General features: G+C 42.7%; 1 protein-coding gene across 1 annotated transcript; it reads left to right on the plus strand.

The window, feature by feature from the left end:
- The first annotated feature begins 1,128 nt into the window (after positions 1–1,128).
- LOC134405786 (vomeronasal type-2 receptor 26-like) lies at positions 1,129–17,238 on the plus strand. Its single transcript, XM_063137040.1, has 6 exons — positions 1,129–1,286; positions 3,789–3,966; positions 4,887–5,741; positions 10,788–11,015; positions 12,255–12,381; positions 16,337–17,238. Exons 1-6 carry the CDS (start codon positions 1,129–1,131, stop codon positions 17,236–17,238), a joined length of 2,448 nt encoding a protein of 815 aa, XP_062993110.1.
- The last annotated feature ends 1,771 nt before the right edge of the window (positions 17,239–19,009 follow it).

Below are 19,009 nucleotides of genomic sequence, written 5' to 3' on the forward strand. Positions count from 1 at the left end.
CCCATAACTACCATAACTTTTCCCCATAATGGAAACAGGATGGAGTGAGTGAGGTATGGAGGACTTCATTAACATGCAAGTCATTGTGGTCCTCCATATGGGGAGGGTGTTCCTCAGTATGCAATGGCTTCATCTACATCAAGCAGGATATTCCACTATGAAAGTGGTATGAATGCCATATATAAAAGGCAAGAGCCACATTACTGTTTATAGTGGTACTGAAGTACACTGACAACTGTTGGGGGCCATTGAGACATACTATACTGGTTTCATACCACTATATCCTACTTGGTGTGGCTCCTGCCTTTTATATACCACTTTCATAGTACAATATACTGCTTGGTATAGATCAGGCCAAAGGGAAGGAGGAGGAAAATACCATATGATGCTAAGAGCAGCAAAATACCATCTGATGTCCCTAGATATGTTGTATTAGGTTATATTAGTATATAGCATCTTGGGCCACAGTGTGATTTGGTTCTGGTTGAATAAATTGGTCACTGCAGTGTTCTTTGGCTCCACCTGCCCTTCCAATGGATTATACACATTTGGAAACTGATGGATATCTACTCTTGTTTAGAGTACTTTGAATAAGAGGATCAATTTGAAACTTAAGCAAATCTTAATTCCAAACTCGTTACTCTCTTTTGTTGGGTATACTTTTTAAGACCTCATTTCCTGGCAATGTTTTCTTGTTGCCAATCTCTGAAATCCACAGAAATCCAGAAAAGTCTTCTGCTAAGATGTGATAAACATGTTTTTCCTGCGTTCCTGCAGGCAACCTATAAACTCTGAAGGTGATTAAGTCCTGTGTAATTACCAAATTAACTATAAATGTCTCTACTTCTGTTCCAAAGCCCTCAAGAGATCTAATGGCCACTACCTAAATAATGGACCAACACATAAAGATACTACTAATATTGCCTGTGCCATTGGGGGTTGGAGAAATAAACAGATACATGAAAAGTACTTGAAGCTTATTCACCTTAGGTTTTGCAACTCAGGGACACTCCAATGACAATGTGTGGACAGGTGAACCGGTGTTTCCATGGAAGATGTTCATGCAAAATTGTGGTCCTTCTCTTCTTTCTCTTGGTGATGCTTCCCCAGGTGGCATGCAGGGTTCCAATGGTAAAATGCGCCATCAGCAAACCTCTTCCAATTCTGCACAAATATTATCAATCAGGAGATCCTGTAATTGCTGGCATAATTTCTCAAATCTACATATTTTCAGATACGATAACCTTCAAAAAATCACCCACCCATGAACTCTTTGACAACCGTATGTAAGAAGCTGCTTTTAAAACCACACATCTGTCCACATAGTATCCTCAGTTACAGTGATGTAGGAAACATCTGGCACTTTGTTTTTCACTTTGCAGAAAAGCAGGCTCCTATGAATCATGCCTCATTGATTATCATTACCAATATTAACCATTCACTCCTCAGCAGTTCTGGTTCTTACTTAGGTTGGAATCTGACATCTCCAGCCTCTTTTAGTAAATAGTGTCTATTATTTCAAGCATTACCTGGTTGAAAGTCAAGCCTGAAGAGTTAAGTTTCCCCATAATAGTGAACAACAAGAACAAAGAAACTTTTTTTTTTCGGCTACAGAAAATGGGGTGGGGTTGAGTGACTAATATTAAACATGGTACTTGATGCATTGGATTCAATTTCTGGACATGCATTTTACCAGACTATTTATTAATATTCATATTTATTCATTTTCTATACTAAAATAATAATAATAATAATAATAATAATAATAATAATAATAATAATAATAATAATATTTATTTGTTACCCGCCTCTCCCTCTGGATCAAGGCAGGGTACAACACAATTAAAAACAACATAGAGTACATAAAACTAATTCAAACATTTAAAACAAGTGCATCATTAAAAGCAGCACCCCATTAAAAAAGGCATCTTAAAATTCAGCTGGGTAGGCCTGCTGGAAGAGATCAGTCTTTATGGCTTTAACTTGGAATGTGAAAGCAGAAATTTTAATTGAACACAGTATATTGCTTTCATTGCTCACCAGAATAATATTAGCATTTTGCAATCTATAGTTTAATCTTCAAAAATGGAGAGCCAGTGTGGTGTAGTGGCTAGAGTGTCAGACAGAGAGTTGGGAGATCTAGTCCCCACTTGGCCATGGAAGCTTTCTGGATGACTTTGGGCCAGTCACAGACTCTCAGCACAGCCTTCCTCACAGGGTTGTTGCTGTGAGGACAAAAATGGAGAGGAGGAGGATTATGTACGCCGCCCTGGGTTCCTTGGAGGGAATTGATCGGTACTTGTAGATGGTGTGATCATTCTTCTCAAGAACTAGGACAGAACTGGCAGCTTGGCTCATATATGTTCAGGATTGTTTTGCACAGTGTGGGTTTGATCAGGATCTGTCTTCCATTGATGAAAAAGCTCCTCTGATGGAAGATTACATTCCAATGGCTGATCTGGGGGATTCCCCTTTCCCCCACAGCTCACCCTATTCAACCCTTTGTATAGCATTTCCAGGATCTGTGGGGGCTTATGTGGGGGGAGGGGAAGACTGCATCCACCACCCAAGCCACACACAATCCAACCAGCTATCATGGCGTTTTCCAAGACATCCTACACCAACAGGAGAAATATTACTGCAAAATGAAGCCCATCTAAGTCTATGGGTCTCCATCTGCTGGTGGGCACTCAGCCACCTCAAAAAATAAGCCATTGTCTTTTCTGCCTCAAAATTGGCAATTTCTCTCATATACGGCCAAGTTTCAGATCAGTCTGTTGAGTCTTTTCCCCAGTATATGCCACATAATGTATTGCCCCCAATTTCTGGTAATGGTTCAGCTGACTCACCCAATATATAATTTTGTCATTTCTCAAACAAATGCCATTTTTTTACCAATTTATTAGCATTGCAGAAGTGCCTATACGGTTTGAAATTTCTCCCTATTCTCCCTCTGCCTCTATCACTCTCATCTTTACATATTAAACTTTCTGTAACACAAAGGGCTCATCTACACCATGCAGGATATTCCACTATGAAATGGTATGAAAGAGGTACATAAAAGGCAGGAGCCACACTACTGCTTTATACTATAGCAGTATTGGAGTGCACTGACAACTGTTGGGGGCCATTGACATATACCATATACCATTTCCCTACCACTTTCATAGTGTTATATCCTGCTTGGTGTAGATGTGTCAATGGGCCCCAACAATTGTCAGTGCACTTCAGTACCATGATAAAGCAGTGCACGTCAATACTGCTATAAAGCAGCAGTGTGGCTCCTGCCTTTTATATACTGCTTTCATGCTGCCTTCATAGTGGTATAAAAACTTCAGCTATTGGGTGGTATAAAAATGCAATAAATAAATACTAAAATAGTGGAATATCCTGCTTGGTGTATAGAAATAGGACAGGTTAAAAAAAAGCCTAAATGAAATCATCAATAAAACCTTACTTTTCTTGTTTGTATCTTTTACAAATACTTCTAAAGCAGTGCTAGTTTTAGACTATATATATATATATCTCCAAATGTTCATGCTATTGTTTCTTCAAGCAGTTAATAGATATTGTAATAGATAGATGATAGAAAAATGATAGATAAAATGTGGAAATCGAGTTTATGTCATGTTCTGAAGCAAATCTGTATAACTTATCAAGAATCTTTTATTCAGGATACTACTTCAGAATTACCAGCACATCCTGGCCTTGGCGTTTGCTGTAAATGAGATCAATGAAAACCCTCTGATCTTGTCCAATGATTCTTTGGGCTTCCACATCTATAATAGCTATTTCATTGCAAGCTGGACATATCTTGCTTCAATGGACCTTCTATCAACACAGGGCAATTTCATCCCCAACTATAAGTGTGACACCCATAACAATGTAGCAGCGGTTATTGGGGGACCCAATTCTGATATCTGTGCCAACATGGCAACAATTCTGAACATCTACAATATTCCACAGGTAAAATGTGGGCATGGGTCATGGCAATTTATCAATCCACTCAGACACATCCCTTCCCATTTAGATGAACTGTTACAGCTTGGCGATAGAGAGTGACATTGCAGAATAGGGACGTGCTTATGCATATTAACTGAAGGTAAAACCCAGGCCAAGGGAAAGTAATCACTGGGGTTCAATTCAGAGTGTGATTGTTTGTTTTACAGAATGAACTTCATTTTCTTCTTGTAAACAGCATCTCATTTGACTTTATAAAACATTTCTGGAAATGATTAAGTAGTGAACATTCTAGCATACAACTGACACTGCAGCCTGCCATGCTTTGGTAGAATACGTTTACTTCTTGGTCCTTGTTGCTTATGTTCATGTGAATAGAGCTTCTATAGCTTGGTGGTGAGCTTCACAGGGGAGTTGGAGGATGGACACATTTGGTAAAGATCCCTTCTACGGATCACCTTCAACTTCCTATGAAAATAAAAGAGAGTAGAAATTCCATGGCAATGGAGCAAGGCTGAGATGGAGAAAAGAGCAATGTTTGCAGAGAGGTGGAGGATTTTTAAAAATGTGCAGAAATAACAGTATGAACAATTTTGGAAGTTTGCCCATGTTATGGTCCTTAAGACTGGTATAGGGGTACAATCCTATGCAGTGGAAGTTGGTGGGTCCGATTCCATTCTGGGTTCCAGTCAGAAGATGTTGGAATGCTAAAGGAGCTATCCAAGGTGCTGAAAATTTTGGGGGGATGCAGGGGGACATGAATGGGAGGGTAATGTTACCTGTGGGCAGATGTTTGGCCACTGTGTGAACAGAATGCTGGACTAGATGGACCCTCGATCTGATCCAGCAGAGGTCTTCTTACGGTCTTACAAACAAACAAAAAATAATTTCATAAATATATTCCCTCTCATTCTTGTTTGATTTAGTTCATATATGGCTCTGCTCCAGGAACAAATAACAAAAATGAAATGCCTTTCTTCTACCGATTGTTTCCCAGTGGAGCTGTTCAATATCCAGGAATTCTCCAGTTGTTGCTGCATTTCATGTGGACATGGATTGGAGTGATTGTTCAGGAAGATGATAATTCAGAGAGTTTTGTGCAAAATGAACTTCCCACATTTTCCCAAAATGGCATCTGCTTTGACTTCATAGGAAGTTTTCCCAAATTAACGTTTACAAGTGAGTTTACAGAAATGCTTGAGAAGGGCCATGATATGTTTCAAGTTGTCATGGAAAGCACTGCCAATGTTGTAATCATATATGGTGAAATTCAAACCATAATGAATTTGAGAACTTTGCTCTACCTCTCAAAATTTGAGAATATGACGCTAAAGGCAAAAGTCTGGATTATGACTGCACAAATGGATTTCACATCCGTTGGGATTCAAAGAAACTGGGACATTCATTTCATCCATGGTGCTTTATCCTTTGGAATTCATGGAAAGGATGTCCCTGGATTCCAGACATTTCTCAAGATCAGGAACCCTACCACAGAAAAAGGAGATGGATTTATATGGGATTTCTGGGAAGAGGCGTTTGATTGTTTCTTTCCCAACTCTGAAGTAGATGGGCTGGCTAAGGGACCCTGTACTGGGGAGGAGAAGATGGAAACTCTTCCTGGTACTGTGTTTGAAACGAGCATGAGTGGCCACAGCTATAGCATCTATAATGGTGTCTATGCTTTGGCTCATGCTTTGCACATCATGCATTCATCTAAATTCAAACACAGAGCAAGTGTGGACAAAAGGAGACGGGATCTTCTTCATCAACAGCCATGGCAGGTAATGTCCTGAGCTCCTAAATATTGGAGTCCTAACCATGTGTATAGGTGTAAGAGCAGGCTCCAGATTTTTATAGCATCCATTCTGTGTAGACTTTATACACAGACACACACACACACAGTAAAACTGTAGCAGGGCTTTCATTACGACCCCTCCCCAATTTAAGGAACATTGTAATACTTTTTAGAGTGGGGACAAGATATTTTGCCTGATTATTATTATTATTATTATTATTTGCATTTTTATACCGCCCAATAGCCGAAGCTCCCTGAGCGGTTCACAAAAACAAAAACAATTCAAAGTGTAAAACAAACAGTATAAAAACATGAGATAAAATACACATTAAAGCGAATTAAAACATACCATACATGATTAAAACATCGTGAAAACATTCTAAAATTTCACTGGATAGGCCTGCCGGAAGAGATCAGTTTTTATTGCTTTTTTAAATTCTAAAAGACTGTCAAGTTGACGAATCTCCTCCAGCAGGCCATTCCACAGTCTGGGAGCAGCGGAAGAGAAGGTCCTCTGGGTAACAGCTGTTAATCTAGTTTGTGCTAGCTGATAGCAAGGATGGAGGGAGAATTTTGTTTTAGTTTGATTCAGAGATAAATCCCCCCCCCCAAAAAAAACCCCACACCTCACGTCTTCACATTTGGGATGGATGGAACTTGAGATGATGATGATGATGATGATGATGATGATGATGATGATGATGATTTTTAAACTGAAACAGTTGTTTTAATTTTCAATGGGAGAAAAAAAAACCTGCTGTCATATCTTCAACAGAAGCCCCTTAAGTGCTCCTTCTTCCCTCTCCCCCAAAACAAGGCAAACAAATTTGCCCCAACCTCAGAGAGTATTTGACATGATTGAAAACATAAGAACAAGAGAAGAGCCCTGCTGGATCAGGCTAAGTGTGTCATCAGACAAGCATTTATGACCCACTTGTGACTGGCCACTCACGGTTCTTTGCTGGACATTCTGATGATACAGCGATCCTCTCATGTGTCTCCTGCTCCTTCTGCCCTTTTTTTCTGTCACAAAATAAAACCAGGAAAATCCAAATGTTTTTGGCTATAATAGTACATGCTGCCATTTCCTGCTGCGTATAAGAGAAGTCGCATGATAAAAAACACCCACTGAGAAGAAAGAGGAAGCTGTTCATCCTTATTGTGGGACAGAAGCAGAAGGCGAAGCAATGAGAAGGAAACATGATTCCCCCCGATCTGATGATCTTCTAAGGGGCAATCTAGTCCAGCACTCTGTTCACACAGGGCTTTGCTAGACCTACCTGCAAATCCGGTGGTGAGGAGGGGCCAGCCCATGCTAGAAGTAGTGCGGGCTGTCACTCCTTTCCACACGTCAGACGTGACGGGGTAAAGGAAAGCCTCATTGTGTCAGCCATTTCATTTATTTATTTATTTATTACATTTCTATACCGCCCAATAGCCGGAGCTCTCTGGGCGGTTCACTTAAAATTTTATCTTTGTCTTAAAGGGGATGGATGCGTATGAGCGCTCGTGCGCTTAGGTAAGTGTTTTATTTTTTTAAAAAAAATCATTCTCCCCACTCCCCCTTCCCTGATCTTCCCCCTGGCTCTGTTTTCCCCATGGCTCCATTTCCCCCCATCCCCCATGGTTCCGTTTCCCCCATCCCCCATGGCTCCGTTTCCCCCCTCATCCCCCATTGCTCCAATTCCCCCCCCAATCTCCCCCCCTGCCCTAATGGCCACAGCACTCCTGTGGAGCTCTGCTCCCCGTCCGCTGCTTTCCCCAAGTAATTACGGTTGCTGGGGAAAGCGGCAGACCGGTCTACATGCCCGCAGTCTCAGGCTCAGCTCGAGGCCATGGGAAATACCAGTCCAAAAGTGGTGCTGGTTATCCCGGGCCAAGGAAGGGTTACCCCTGCCTGGGCCCGGGATCCCCTGTGCATCATCTGGATGCACAGGGGCAAGCCCGGGGCTTGCACTGGGCTAACCCATGGTCTAGCAAAGGCCACAGTGGCCAACCAGCTTTCAACCAGGAATCCCTAAGCAGGACATGAGTGCAACAGCACCCTCCCACGCATGCTATCTCAAACCTGGGCCAGAGCTACACCAAGCAGGATATGACACGCTGGCCCCATTCAGAAGACACCTTAAACCACAGCTTTCACCATGGTGGTTAAGCCAGAAAGCCGGGCTGTGTTCAGAAGATACCTTAAACCATGGCTTTAACCATGGTGACTTAGGGCCTTCCTAGACGAGGGTTTAGCTCAGTGTGAGGCCCCGGCTCCCTGCTGTGCATGCAGACGATGCACAGGGGATCCCGGGGTCAGGCCAGGCTAAACCCTCCCTTGATCTGGGATAACCAGATCCGCTTGTGGCCTGTTTTTTCCACAGCCCTGGGCTGAGCCCGGGACTGTGGAAGGTCTAGCTAGTTCCGTGGCTTTTCCTGGCTGCTCGCTTACTCCATAGGAGCGCTGTGCCCATCAGGCTGGGGGGGGGAGATCACAGACGGGGGCAGAGGGGGCATCGAACATGATGAGCAGGCGAGCGAATGGGGGGTGGAGGACAAGCGAGCGGGGGTGGACATGGTGAGCAGGGGGTGTACGGGCAAGTGAGCGGATGGATGGGCGAGTGAGGGGGCGAGTGAGTGGATGGGTGAGCGAGGGGGCAAGCGGGGGGGCATCAGACATTGTGGGGGGAAATTGGGGCAGGGGGTGCAGGGAACCTTTTTTTAAAAAAAGACTTACCTTATTGTTGGTGCGCTCCTGCTCCATTTTTAAAAAAATGGCCGACGCAACAGGGCTTTCCGTTACCCCATCGCATCTCATGTGTAGAAAGGGGTGATGGCCTGCGCTAGCTGCAGCACGGCTTCGCTCCTTCTCCTCAGATAGGACCTATCCTTAACAGATAGGTCTAGCAAGGCCCATTGGCAAAAAGCCTTATTCACTGCAGTTAAAACCATGATTTAAGGTGTCTTCTGAACATGCAAAAGCAAAAGCAGGGGAAGAAAACATCCAATGAAGTGAAAAGAAGGGAGAAATGAATTCTCAGGATGCTGAACATTTTAATGTGGATTGTGAAGCCCGTCGTGTTTTGGCCTGTACCTTTTCAAGGTACCTTTTCTTCAGAGGGTTGTAGGAAGATGTCTGCCAAGATCTTCTTATCAATCTCTCTGTTGATAAGAAGATCTTTGAAGACATCTTCCTACAAACCCCGAAGAAGGCCTTGAAAAGGTACAAGCCAAAATGCGTCAGGCTTTACAGTCCACAATAAAACATTCAGCATCCTGAGAATTTGTTTCTCCCTTCTTTTCATGTCTTCTGAACATGGCCTGGCTTTCTGGCTTAACCACCATGGTTAAAGCTGTGGTTTAAGGTGTCTTCGGAACAGGGCCTTTGAAAATGTTTTGAAAACTGTATAGGGAATGTGTCCTGGGGCCCCAACAATTGTCACTACTGTTATAAACTATTTTAAAGCAGTAGTGTGGATCCTGCCCTAGTGTATATAGGCTTACTGCTTCTGCTTCTGGGGGTAACGGCTAGCCATCAGGGCTAGTAACCATTGATCCCTTATTTCCATGCTGGCTGCAAGGGGAGGGGAAGTGGGGCTGAAGCACTGACACCCCCCCATCGCTTATTATTATTATTATTATTAGTAGTAGTAGTAGTAGTAGTAGTAGTAGTAGTAGTAGTAGTATCCCGCCTTTTGCCCAATGCTGGGCCTCAAGGCGGTCTTACAAAGTTTAAAATATACATGGGGGGGGGGGCAAAACCATAAACATTTAAAAACCACAACAAAATTATAAGACATTAACATAGATGGAGGGCCAGACTATTCTCCAAAGGGCTGCTGGAACAAAAAAGTTTTAGCCTTTTTCCGAAAGCCCATCAAGGAGGGAGCCAGCCTAGCTTCCCCGGGAAGAGAGTTCCAAAGCACTGGAGCAGCCACCGAGAAGGCCCTCTCCCATGTTCCCACCAAGCGTGCCTGTGAAGAAGGTGGGACTGAAAGAAGGGCTTCTCCAGAAGATCTCAAAGCATGGGCAGGCTCATAAGGGAGAATACATTCTTTCAAATAACCTGGATCTGAACCATATAGGGCTAGTTTGGTCATGCTGTCTCCAACTTTAGGGTATCCAAAATACCCTATGGCCCCACAGACAGTGTCGAAGGACCTTTGGACTGTTTCCCCTGTGATTCATTGATTTCAATCTTGTTATATCTTGCTTTTCTGTATATTATATTCACAACACCTATCAACCTGGCTAGAAAACCCACCATTAAAAATTAAACATCAACATCTATATTCTATAACAATGAAAATATATCTAATAAAAAAAACAATTATGTAAAACACTCTAAAATAGCATCAGTAGATTAGGTTAGGGGAAACTCCCCACAGCAATGATTAATAATCTAACTGGTCTCTAAATGTGTTGTGCCAAGCCTTTGAAAGTCCCAAAATGTGGTCTGGTGGTAGTGGTGGGGACAGCAAAAAAAAAAGTGGCAAATTGTGCTCATCTTTCCCAGTTTGGCGGATGGACCTAAATTTCAAAGGTGTGTGTCTGTGTGTGGGAACTCACGAGTCCTCCCTTTGCTTTTTGCTGCTGATTATCATCATGTTTGATTCCCCATAATGCCTTGAAACAATGCTATATCAGAATGTAGCATCATTATGAGGACCTAAACATGGCAGCCAGCAGCAGAGGGAAGTTAGAGGGCTGCTGGCAAATTTTGTGACCCCACCTGCTAAATTCACTCCTCTCTGAAATAGCTGCTACTCTTTAGTACTCATCTAAATACCAGAAGAGAAGGACTTCACATGGTGTCCTCGTTAAATGGGCTTGTGCCCAACTGAACCTGGAGCTGCAATTTCTCATGCCAAGTCCACCAATTTACATACTGTTCAGAAACCCCATCAGTACTTTTAGCCTGCCTATTTTTAAAACAAACAAATATTAAGCATAGCCCTCAAGAATGAAAAATTATTACCCAATTGTATGCTTGCATCTTTACCTATATATATTTTTATGACCAGCATGTCTTTTCTTTCAAATTTAGCTTCACCACTTCCTGAGGAGTTTCTCATTTAACAACACTGCTGGGGAAACAGTTTCCTTTGACCAAGAAGGGCAATTAATAGTTGGATTTGATATTATAAACTGGGTTACCTTCCCGAACCAGTCATTCCTTAGAGTCAAAGTTGGAAGGGTAGACATGAAAGATTCCTCAAACATATCATTCAGCATTTTTGAGAATTCCATTGTATGGCCCAGCAGCTTCAACCAGGTAGGTTTGACACATATTTCATGACATATTAAGTCATTTCTCCCATGTTCCAAAATAATTTACTGTTTAAAATATTAATGAACTGCCCCTGTCTCTTTATTCTTCTAGTTTGATGAGGTCAATTAAAATAATGATGCTCAACCTAAATGTCTCTTTACACTGTTTTGGCCTATAAGTCATCTTCTGAGGCCAACCAAAGGGTGGGGGGAATAGATTTATCAATTACCTAGCCAAATTCCATAGCAAAAAACAAAGACTAAATTGCAATTACTCAGGAAAAGCAAAATGGAATCAACCAGCACTTTATCAAAAGGAAGTGTGCTATGGGAAATTTAACATTATGTGTTCTAACAGTAAACAAAATGGAAAATGGATTAAGTCATGAGGGAATGGATACATCCAACTAGGGGATGGTTTTCTATCAGCAGGTGATTCAGGTGATGATAGAAATTCTGTAATGAGTTTGGTTTTGGAAGACTAGTGAGGAGTCAACTGTTGAACTGACACCATGTCCTATATGCTCTTTGTAGTATACAGAGGCATGTATCGCCTAGAATAATGGGGAACCTTTTAGTTAACCAAGTATGCCTCTCACTTGAGATAATTGGTATCAAGCAGGTACAGCTACAACTTCTTGATCTTTGCCAAGTTACCTCACCAATCAGAGTAGGGTATTGTGCTTTGTCTCTCTGAAGACCTGAGAGACTCCTCCTCCTATGCTAAAATATTGGGGACATGTTCTCATTGGAAAGGGTGATTGATTTCCTAGCCTGCAATGCTTTGAGCTCCTTCTGGAAGGTAGGGGCTAGCTATATAACCTTGTGCTAAAAGCAGACCAGTTTGGTCTCATTCTTAAGGGGGCAGGGAATAAACAGCCAACTTGGAGGGGTTTTTTGGTCAGAGGGGGTGGTGTGTCCTGTACTGTCAGGCGCCTGCACAGAACCAGCTGTAATGATGAAGATCAACTCTCTTGGCTGAACATATTCTGCTACTTTTATGAAATAAATAAACTCTCAATCTGATGCATCTGTGACTTTGCCTCATATTGGGACCCCATGAATCTGCTTTGACTGGGATCTGACAGGATCAGGATCCTAAACTCAATGAGACATACTATTGAATACTAAATACTCTCTAGGTAATTATACCATGCTAGTCTCATAAAACTGGGTTAATGTAAGAAATCCCCAAATAAGTTTTCTGAACATCAAAATACTCCCTTTTTTCATTTACGTTTAGGCATGGCCCTTTTCTCTGTGTAATGACCATTGCCATCTGGGTTATAGCAAGACCAAGAAAGAAGGGAAGCCATTTTGCTGCTATGATTGCCTTCCATGTCCAGAAGGGAAGATTTCAAACCAGGAGGGTAAGAGCTGGGATCTACATTATTTATCAGCAAAGGGAAGTGTTCCGTGGTATCATTCTGCAAACTCAAATAGCACTAGCAGAGCTCTGATTAATCTTTCCATTGTGCAAATGGCTATGTAAGCATGAGGCAGAGCTAGTTACACATCTGTCTATGAAAACATGATGTGCAACAGGTTGTGCAACTGTAATGTGCAACCACTTGCACAAGCATGCTTCCACAAATGTAAGTTTAACTGTGATGTGCAACCACTTGCACAAGCATGCTTCCACAAATGTAAGTTTAACTGGATTTTCTTCTTGTCCACTGTTCATAACCTAGCTTCTGCTGGTGTCATGTTAGTTGTGCTATAACAGTGTTCAAGGTAGGACTGGATGAGAAAATAGCTTTGTTGAGTGTTTTTTTTTTTAATGGATTTAATTGATCCACACCAGCTCTTCCAACCAAACATGGAAACAGGTGTAATTTCCAATCAGAAATCAGTGCATTTCTAGGCATGCTTTCCATGAAATAAAGGGGTGGGGGGGAGAATGAATTTGACAATATACACACATTTGAAAAATGCATGTGGAAAAATGTGTACATTTATAAAAAGTGCATAAACACACTTTAGACATGGGGGCATGTGCCCATAAATACATTGACTGTGTTCAGACACCACACAGTAAGCCATGGTGGTTAAGCATTTTGAGCTAAACATTTTGGCTTAGCGTGTTGTGTGAACCATTCCTAACCATGGTGGCTAAATAACTAGGGGTGTGATCAGCTCCGATTAGGAGCGTAGAAGCAGTAGCGAATTGGCCTACTCCGCCTTACCCAGAGGCAGAGTAGGAGCGGACCGCGGACCCCTAGAAGCAAGGCGAAGAGAAGCGGCCATTTTCGGAGCGCTTCTCTTTCCGCGGAGTGCTCCGATCGCCATCTTGAAAACATTTCGCCATAGGATTGCATTGCGGCAAATAATCGTGGATAACTACGTTCTTTTTGAAGCTATCGTTCTGGAAATTCTTGTGCTCAGAGAGTCGTGGATGGGGGTCATTTTGAGACCACTCTCACCTCTCTGCGTCGTGCGGGTCGCGTGCTATATTTTTTTGAAAATCGGGTCAACCGCGCAGCTCAAATGGCGTTTTCGGCTTTTCGCCCATAGGATTGCATTGAGGGAAAGAATCAGGGATAACTGGGTTGTTTTTTAAGCTATTGTTCTGAAAATTCTTGTGCTTAGACAGTCGTGGATGGGGGTCATTTTGAGACTACTCTCACCTCTCTGCATCGTGCAGGTCGCACGCTAGAATTTTTAAAAAAATCGGCGGGAAAAATACCTTTTTCAAAGGGCTGAGGGGCAGAGTCAGCTCCCGGTCATGATCACATGATCCCAAAGTTAGAGGAGGGCATAGGCAAAACGGGTAACTTGGGATTCTGGGAAACTTCTTTTTCTTCATCTGAACGGACTTTTCCCAGTGTTTTTTAACACAGTAGCCCCACCAAATGCACAAACACAACCTGAAATCATATACTAAGCCAAGAATAAGAGATAGAAACACAGCACTGCTCCCCACCCTAACTTTGGGGAACAACTGAAAAGATGTGGTGCAAGGGGATGAGCTCCCCTAGGGCATCTCATCGTGGACATGCCCCCACTCTCTCCTGCACTGGAAGGCCATTAGAGCCTTCCAAAGAGAGTAAAACGGTGGAGCAATGCCTATCATGAGTCGAAGTGAGCGTTTACTTCTTAGTGGTGGAGCGATGCCTATTACGAGTTGAAGTGAGCGTTTACTTCTCAAGCTCAGAGCTGTTGGTGAAGCAATGGCTGTCTTGAGTTGAACTGGCAGCTACTTCCCCCTCCCCCGGGCACGTCCCCTTATTGCTGGTAAAAGACAGATATAGCCTTTTTTTAAAAAATCTTCTTGCTGTTTATTGAGCAACACTGCTGCTTTTAATTCCACCCCTCCTTTGTTTATTGATTGATTTATTCCATTTTATATGCATTACTGGCTTATCCTTGGCTCACTTCCTTATGCCCCCAGAAATGCCAGCTGCATGCCTGCCTGCCTTCCCTCCCTCCTCCCCTGCCCACCTCGCAGGGATGTTGTGTGTGTGTGGCTTTGACTCAGGGGTGAAGTCCTTCCTGCGCTCACTTGGAGTTTTGGAAGTTCCAAATTTTGCAGGTTTAAGCCCCGCCAAAAAACAGGGGATGATGGGACTGCCTTGAGTCTCGGCGTGTGGCGTATGTATCCCTGGATAAGCTGTCATGGTGGTGAGTTTTAGGGGTTTTTTTAACGTGTAAAATTGACGGAGCTATGGAAAGGGGTGTTGGATTTTCATAAATTCCCCAAAAATCAGGGGATGATGGGACTGCCTTGAGTCTCGGCATGCGTATGTATCCCTGGATAAGCTTTCATGGTGGCGTGTTTGAGGTTTCTAACGTGCAAATTGACGGAGCTATGGAAAGGGGTGTGAATGGGGTGCCTGATTTTCAAAAATTCCCCAAAAATCAGGGGATGATGGGATTGCTTTGAAACTTGGTGTGTGTGTGTATACCCCCATGAGGTGTCATGGTGCCAAATGTGAGGTTTCTAACTTGAACAGAAAAAAAGTTGTTTACTTTTTTAGCTTTCAATGCAAGCCTATGGGGGGGGGGAAAACGGAGCTCCGATCTGGATCCGGAGCTCCGAGCGGAGCGGAGCGGAAGTGGGCGGAGCGGGGGCGGGGCGGAGCGGCCCGATCTGAAAAATGGCGGATCTGCAAGTGAAGCGGAGCGGGGGGTCCGTGCACACCCCTATAAATAACCATGGTTTAAACATGCTCACTAACCATCTACTGCAAAAGGGTTAGCCACCTAATCATAGTGTGTAATCTGAACCGTCATTAATGCATTTGGAAAATGTGAAAAATGAAAAAAAAATCTGCACGGGACTGGCATGGGTCAGACTTGGAGGCTGGCAAAGGAGGAAGTCTGCAGAAATGGACTCAACAGATGACCCAACCCTAGTTCAAGATTGACTTCACCAGGGAGTACCAACAATTGTTTCTCTCAAGTTCAAAACAATTCAGTCCATCAGTATCACTAACCTGATCTATTTTGAATATGCTACGCTACTAGCTTTGTTTCATTTGAGGAAGGTCCAAAATGCTAGAATGCAACAAATATATCCATGTTTTAATCAAAATCGCTACCAAAATTTGATCAACTTGTTCAGTAAGGGTTATGCTTGTAATTTATATGAAAGATGGTTGTTTAGAAAGCTGCTTATAGTTTAGGGTTGGTTCCTGATAGATGGAGACATTTTGATGAAGCCAGTGATAAGTTTGTTGTTGTATTCTTATACTTAGAAAACTACTCTGAAGTAAAAACCACTATTATAGAATATTCAGAAAGCATCAGGTTAGTTATATCAGGTTAGGAATAGACTAAATTGGCCACCGCACTTTAGCAGAGTCCTTACAGGCTACAAAATTGGAGAATTTCAGCTATTTTTTGCTCCTGTTGCAACCTTGTAGCTTAAGCCTTCTGTTGTTTTTACCATGGGCCTCTGAACAATGCCAGCTCATAATGTTTTGTGGGTGAAATAGAAATCATAATCATCAAGAAGTAGTTCATCTTGTCTTTACACATACCAAAATTCGCCCTACACTTTGCAAGGCAAAGAAAGAGGAAGACGTTTAACCTCTGTCTTTTTGTTGCAAAGACCTCCTCAGACTAAATATTTAGATTTTCAAACATTTGGCCCAGACATGGAGATAACCCCATAGCTTGTGATATTTAGGGCATGATAAGACAACTTCTGTGATCATGATGAGCATCCCTTTGTCCTTGAGGACCAAGAATTTGGTTCGTTCCTTAAAATGCCATCAGGTTTTGAACTAGCAGTCACTGTTTGGGGCTTTGTAATATTAAGATTTAATTACAGCAGTGAATTTGCAGTCATGTATCTATAAACAGCTTTTCCCCCTTTCCCAGATATGGATGACTGCTTTCAGTGCCCAGATGAACAATATGCAGCCAATGACAAGGACTTCTGCATTCAAAAGACTATGACCTTCTTATCATTTGAAGAACCTTTGGGAATAACCTTGGTCGTATTTGCTCTTTCCCTATCTTCCATTACAGCTTTGGTGCTTCAGATCTTCATTAAGCACAAGAGCACTCCCATAGTCAAGGCCAACAACCAAAACCTCACCTACACTCTCCTCATCTCCCTCTTGCTATCATTCCTTTGTGCTTTGCTATTCATCAACCGGCCTGAGAGAATGACATGTCTCCTTCGTCAAGTTGCTTTCGGTGTCATTTTTTCAGTTGCGGTTTCTTGCGTATTAGCCAAAACTATCATTGTTGTTCTAGCTTTCATGGCCACCAAGCCAGGATCTAGGATGAGGGCATGGGTGGGGATAAAATTGGCTTACTTCATTGTTTTTTCCTGCTCCTTTATTCAAGCCACTATTTGTATTGTGTGGTTGGCAATCTCTCCCCCATTCCCCGATGTTGACATGCACTCGATGACTGATGAAATTGTTCTGGAATGTAATGAAGGTTCAACTGTCATGTTCTACTGTGTCCTGAGCTTTATGGGCTTCTTGGCCATTGTCAGCTTCACTGTGGCTTTCCTAGCAAGGAAGTTACCAGACAATTTTAATGAAGCCAAATTCATCACCTTCAGCATGTTGGTCTTCTGCAGTGTTTGGTTGTCTTTTGTCCCAACCTCCCTGAGCACGAAAGGGAAATACACAGTGGTTGTGGAGATCTTCTCGATTTTGTCCTCCAGTACTGGACTACTGGGTTGCATCTTCTGCCCCAAGTGCTTTATCATTTTGCTGAAGCCTGAGCTGAACAGCAGAGAGCAGCTAATAAGGAATAGGCATTAAACCATCTTAAATTGTCCAACTTCCAACAACCAATAAAATGTATGGGGAGGTACAAAGGAGATCAATGGGTGGAGACGATAGGGAAAACAACAAGGTGTGTGAGTGAGTCTCACAGGGGCAACGGAGATGTGTAAAGAGACATGGCACATACAAGAGCACAGGTGAAAGTTTGCAAGCTTTCATACGCTATGAAAATGAAATGGGATAATTCAAGGGAAAACCAGGACAAATATGTAGATGGGATGTTGCTCTGGAATGACTGAGTCCTCCTCAGCATCAGAAAAACCTCTTCTCTATGGATCCAGATATACACAGGAAGTAGGAGCCTGTCAAGTTAAAAAGAAGTCTGCTTAATGACGTTTATCATCCTGCAGTGGAAATTCACCTTTATCAATAAAAAGGTTGATTTACTGAAAGAAGCTTACCTTGCTTTTCACCCTGTGTTGCTAAGGCAAAAGGGGAATATAGAATGTCCAGAGTCGGCTGTCTCTCATGGCCAAATATATGGTGCAAAGGGAAATGTATGGTCAGCTATTTCTTAAGGCTGAGACATGTGAAGGATGGGAGCCAAAGGGAGATACAGAATGCCATGCTTAAAACATTGTAAGCTTTGTGATTGGACAATTGACCTCTGCAATAAGGTGTGCTCTAATTATGTATGGAAACTGTAGAAATCTATTAAAGTGTCACACCTTGGGGGGACGGGGGGCTAGTTCTCTTGGCTGGTGTGCTAAGAGACTCTCTTGCAACATAGTGTTTTCTGTGCTGCTGCAATAAAGTAATTGGTGAGCGAGCATGACCGGAGTCATGTCCAGTCTCTTGACCATGTAAAGAATTCTACGACAATCCATAAATTATTTCTCCTACACTAGCACACGTATGAAGTAGGCAGGGATGCATGATGCTGTGAATTCTGTTCTGTTTAAGCCCAACAGGTTGTCAAAGTAAGGATGGGTGAACCACCACCACCACCCGTGTCCTGTAGGGGTGGGAGTTCACTGTGGGGAAATTTAGTCCACTTGGAACTTGCAGCCATTTGCAGCCGTAAAGCACTTACTTCTACATAAATTGTGGCTGCAAATGTTGTAAAATAGGCAAATTACAGGTGTAATATGCCAATGATAAGTTAATCGCAGCCAACATTAACATGTCTTGCCTTTTTTAAAGTTGGAAAGATGCCCAGCACGAAATCCGGAAGATGTGCTGGTAAGGGGCGCACTGCAGACTCTGCAGCTCAGATACTTGGGAATCTGGACTCATTGGAGCCCACAGAAGATTTCTCCAGCACAGTGTATTGGATCAAGTATCTACAGATTGTGTTGATACCACCTGGTGGCCACAGTTGGCTTCCTATAATACTCATCAGAATGATACTATGTAATTAATAGCATGGTTCTAAGAGGACATCTGAGAGAGGAAGACAGTTTGCAGCTTCCACAAGAGGGTCAGCTGCCACTGTGAATCAAGTATAAAGGGAAAGGGGTGGATGGTAATATCTGGGCAATAGATTATTTCACCTCCAGTTAATTACCTTAAATTTTGAGCAGAAAGAAATGCCAGGAACCACAATTGGGGTCTGGCTGACATCCATGTGATCAAGAACCCTGATTATGCATAGAGTATAATCCCTTATGTTAAAAGGAGCATGGGTTGACACCTTGCCTATTCAAAATGGCAAAGTCTGAACTGAGCTGGGTGGGGCAGGTGCACATGGAGATGTAGGGAGGAGTTCCTTCTACCCACCTTAAGCAAATACCTGAATAGAGCTTGT

This window comes from Elgaria multicarinata, chromosome 11, assembly GCF_023053635.1.
Source record: "Elgaria multicarinata webbii isolate HBS135686 ecotype San Diego chromosome 11, rElgMul1.1.pri, whole genome shotgun sequence".
NCBI classification, from domain to species: domain Eukaryota; kingdom Metazoa; phylum Chordata; class Lepidosauria; order Squamata; family Anguidae; genus Elgaria; species Elgaria multicarinata.

Coding starts and splice junctions, on each gene's coding strand:
- LOC134405786 (XM_063137040.1), top strand. CDS start 1,129: ATGGTAAAATGCGCCATCAGCAAACCTCTTCCAATTCTGCACAAATAT. Junction 5,742..10,787: donor TTCATCAACAGCCATGGCAG/GTAATGTCCTGA, acceptor TTTCAAATTTAG/CTTCACCACTTCCTGAGGAG. Junction 11,016..12,254: donor GGCCCAGCAGCTTCAACCAG/GTAGGTTTGACA, acceptor ATTTACGTTTAG/GCATGGCCCTTTTCTCTGTG.